We start from the raw sequence: 4,590 nt of genomic DNA, 5'->3' as shown, positions 1-4,590 counted from the left end.
CTGGAAAGCTCGGTGAGGTGGCGTGGCACTGACGGCGGCGTGGCAGCAGCTGAAGCGTCAACGTGGAGGTGGCGGCTGAGCAGAGGCGGCGGCTGGCCCTGGAAAATTGAGGCGGCTGGGAGCTAGAGTTTAGAAAATCCTAACTAAAACCCCAAATTAGTTTAGAGTTTCAATTAAATCATCTAATTGGGCTTTCAAATTTGTAATTGGACCCTGATTTTAGCCTGTTTATAATAATAATAATAATAAATAAAATAATAATAATAATATCAATAAAAAAAATGGATAAAAAATTAGTATATTCACTTCTCTTTCCTTTTACTCTTTCACACTATGAAAAATCCAACAGCCAACCTATCCCTTTACTTAGCCTACAAACATTTCCCTTACGCAAGCTTCCTTTTTCGTTGACATACCCATTTTATATTTTTCTACCACATTTGGTTGTGGAAACTGATCTGGGCTTTTGTTATTTGGGGGAGGAGAGTGTGAGAAGGGATGTTAACGTGCATAGCTTGCTCAAAGCAGATAAACAGTAACAATGGATCTGTTGGTCGTCAGCAGGATGAAGATACGTTGGAAACTCCTAGGACTAAGCAAGCCATTAAAGCTCTCACGTCTCAGGTACTATTTTACTCACTATATACATATGCGAATATGTATAAATTTGCTTTCACGCTTTTTGTGTTTGTTTTCCGAGAAAATGCAGAAAAAATACGACTAGCAATAATTCGACTTAGATGGGTTTAATTTTATTTTTCGTTGGAAAATAACCTGAGAATTATCTTTTTCTTCTCTCCTGCTGCTTCCTTCATTTCATTAGCCACCAAACATTGAAATCCTGGATCATAATTTTTCTTAAACCATTATCGATTTTGTTTTTCCTTCTCGGTTTTCAATTTTCAGAAAAAAGAAATCAAATAATCCTTGAATTTGTTTTTCTTTCTACCTTTTCTTTCCCCACCAAAGGCTTTTAGTGACAGACGACTTTTCCTTTTATATAATTTTCAGATCAAGGAAATTGCATTGAAAGCATCAGGAGCTTATAAAAGCTGCAAGCCTTGTTCTGGTTCATCAAACCATAACCGGAACTATGCTGCCTCTGATTCGGCACAATTCCATTGCCCATACCGAAGAGCAGGAAGCTCTACTCCCCGAATTTGGGGCAAAGAGACGGAATCGAGACTAAAAGGACTTTCCAGTGCAGAAGGTACCCCAACATCAGTTAGTGGCCGTGCAGAATCAGTAGTGTTTATGGAGGAAGATGAGCCTAAGGAATGGGTTGCTCAAGTGGAGCCAGGTGTTTTAATCACTTTCCTTTCATTGCCAGAGGGAGGGAATGATCTGAAACGAATTCGATTCAGGTGCATTATTTTGTTAATGGTATATATTATAGTGAAGGTTATGATTTGTCTGGATTTGACCACATGGTTTTTGTTTTTGATATTGAAATGGTAGCCATATTTGTAGAGTCCTTTTTGGTTTAAACATTTCTTATATATCAAACATCTGTTTTCAAGTGTTTATATTGTTTTGGTTTTGGAATTGTCTTGTGGTTTGGTTGCCATTCCTGGCTCTTAGTTTGATACTGGAGGTTTCTGTTTGTTGGGTTGTGATTGCATGTTGTAAGTATGCTAATGGTGGTAATTGGAGCTGGACGTTTTGACATTATCTTTGTCACTTCATGTCTGGGTTGCTGTCTCACTAAATTTTCTTGAGAGGTTTTATGTGTGAAAATCTGTATCCAGTCATTGAATTAATGAATTGGCCCCTGATGTGAGTCTTTCTTTATAGCTTGACCCACTAGGCAGTATAGCTTTTCTTGCATTGCCAGTGATTGGGCAATAATGATGGCAATATATCGTTTTCGCATGGCCAAAAAATCTCAGCTGGAGATAGATTTTTTTTTCTACTACAACCAAGCTAGGCATTGTGTTTGTTGCATGAACACGTCCCTCCCAACAATACCAACTCCAAGTTTCGAACCTGGGTTCTATTCGGGAGTGTGCATTGTGCCTTACAATTGCACCTAAAACTTGCTGGTCAACCAAAGCTCGATGATGGTTAAACTATTTGACCTGTATGTGTTTCTTATTCCTTGGATAGTGGGCTGCAATTTGCTATGTCTGCAAGTAGAACTTGAGGTGTCACTATGGTCAAGTTTATTAGATCTTTGTCTAGGCAGTAGACTGATTTATGAATCTGCTTAACAGTAACGTTAACGGATTTAAGAAATGTTTTCTTCACTTGCAACGTTGGTACATGCAATTCTCTTTGGTTGTCTAGGGAGTTTGCAGGCGAAATTTACATTGCCCTGGTGACAGTGACCAAACAAAGCATTTAGTTAATAGAATCACAAGAAAATGTCCTTTTGTACAAGTCATTCCTTGTCAATTAGTAGTTCTTCTTTGTGCCAAAAATAAAGCCTTTCATTCTATTATCAGTTCTTTTGTACAAGTCATTCCTTCCATTCCTTGTCAATTAGTGGTTGTTCTTTCATGAGAAATGTCCTTTTGTTCCCCACCTTTCATCTGCATGTTAGGCTGACAAATTGATGGGATATTTAGTTTGATAATTACCTTATAAAACTATTATCGGACAGTACAGCACAAAGGGCATTTTGGATTTTATATTATCAGTTTAAAACTTAAGAATCTATGACTCGGCCATTTCATTAACAGGTTCCTCTTGATAACATTTTGAAAAGAACTGATGTTCTTGATTATCTTGTTAATGGATCCAACTGTGATTATCAAGGCCTTAAGCTGCTGTAGATCTGTTGATTAACCAATTGTTTATTCTTATCTGCACATTCGTCATTTCAAGGATTTTGAAACTTCAATTACTGCAATGATCAGCTTCTGCTATTTTTTGATTCTATGTTTGAAGTGCTAAAGTATCCTTTTTCTTAATTTAATCAGTCGTGAAATGTTCAATAAATGGCAAGCTCAAAGGTGGTGGTCCGATAACTATGACAAGGTCATGGAATTATACAACGTTCAACGTTTCAACCAACAGGCCGTCCTACTTTCAACTCCCCCAAGATCTGAAGATGAAGTAGCTTCTTCCCTCCATGTGTTTTTAACTTATTTGTTGTCTTTGGCATCATTCGGACGAAGTCCTAGTTCTTCTGTTTTCTAACAGTCCATATGCTTTTTAAGCCTTGTTTTCAAATTACTTTTTCCTCCACTCCTTACAGGGGTCAAGAGTTGAATCAGCAAAGGATAGTCCTGTGACTCCACCCCTGAACAAAGAACAGCCGCGCAACTTTGTGCGGTCAACAGCTTCATCGGATTCCCTAGATCACCACCCGGTGCAATCCCATCAATACTATGACTCATCAGCACTTGCTTCAACACCAAAACTCTCCAGCATTAGTGGAGCCAAGACTCAGATATCATCTGTAGACGGCTCTGTAAGGAGTAGTTCATCAAGAGAGCCCTCCATCAGTAATGCCAGTGACATTGAAACTGAATGGGTCGAACAGGATGAACCGGGGGTTTACCTCACTATTAGAGCACTTCCAAGCGGCTTTCGAGAGCTTAGACGTGTCCGCTTCAGGTTCTTAATTTGCTTGACATAGAATATAGATGGAGTAAAGGTCGAAACTGTTTAAATAGCCTTATAAAATCGAACTCCATAAAAACAAAGAATCATTTTTGTTTGTTTCTTGATATGTACGAATGATTGATTGCAGCCGAGAAAAGTTTGGAGAAACGCAGGCGAGGATATGGTGGGAAGAAAACAGAGGCAGGATACAACAGCACTACTTATTGTGAGATTTAGCAAATCAATGGCACAGTGACAGTTTGTCTCCTTTTAATTTAACCCATCACTGTTACCGTTTAGACGATTCTACTTGCTGCTTTGGCCACAACTAATCACAGATTATGTTTTTTTACTTGCATGATTAACTGTGCTTATTTGTGATATTTAGCATCAAATCAATGGAGTGGTGGCGATTTGTCTCCCTGTCTTGTGTGGTCTATTTTCCAAAACACAGCCAGAGGTGCAAATTCAGTATATGTATGATTTTATTTGCTCAACACATCGTGATTATTTCATTTTCTTCATTCTTAAAATGATTGGGTGCTGCATACATTCTTTCTTCTCTCCATTGATAAAAACTATATTTCATGAAATACATTTTACAAATGTAATTCATCACAATTTAATTATTTCAACTTTGTTCGAGGAACATTAATGGACTCGAACTAAAAAAATATCACAAATTCATCTTAGAAAGTTTTAATTGTAAAGTTTTGTTTTTATATTTTTAATTATTTAAATACTTTTAATTTCTTTCAAATTTGTAGAGTTTTTACTTTGAGTATTTTAAAATAATTTATATATTTTTATTTAAGAATTAAATACGTCCTGAGCTTTTGAAAATCAATTCAGACACGAATTAACTTAACTTAGCGGTTAAATGAATCGTTGTCGTTATTAGAGGTCATAGGTTCCAGTATCAACAACTGCAAGATATAACTGAGCGTTCATTTGTCAAAAGGTTGAAGTATTTAGAACATTTATTATTTTGTAAAAAATAATCTAACCCTAAAACGTTTTTGAAAAATATATCTATCCCAT

The 4,590-nt window shown here is 36.8% G+C and overlaps 1 protein-coding gene across 1 annotated transcript; it reads left to right on the top strand.

Moving 5' to 3' along the window:
- Positions 1-372: 372 nt before the first annotated feature.
- On the top strand, positions 373-3,962 carry LOC120193112 (protein Brevis radix-like 2). The gene is made up of 5 exons (XM_039195713.1): positions 373-624; positions 1,012-1,364; positions 2,922-3,057; positions 3,200-3,561; positions 3,698-3,962. Exons 1-5 carry the CDS (start codon positions 499-501, stop codon positions 3,777-3,779), a joined length of 1,059 nt encoding a protein of 352 aa, XP_039051644.1. The 5' UTR covers positions 373-498; the 3' UTR covers positions 3,780-3,962.
- Positions 3,963-4,590: the final 628 nt, after the last annotated feature.

This window comes from Hibiscus syriacus, unplaced genomic scaffold (genome assembly GCF_006381635.1).
Source record: "Hibiscus syriacus cultivar Baekdansim isolate YM2019G1 unplaced genomic scaffold, ASM638163v2 tig00116989_pilon, whole genome shotgun sequence".
Classification (NCBI taxonomy): domain Eukaryota; kingdom Viridiplantae; phylum Streptophyta; class Magnoliopsida; order Malvales; family Malvaceae; genus Hibiscus; species Hibiscus syriacus.
Note: the sequence above shows the minus strand (reverse complement) of the source record. Positions and strands in the feature narration are given on the sequence as shown.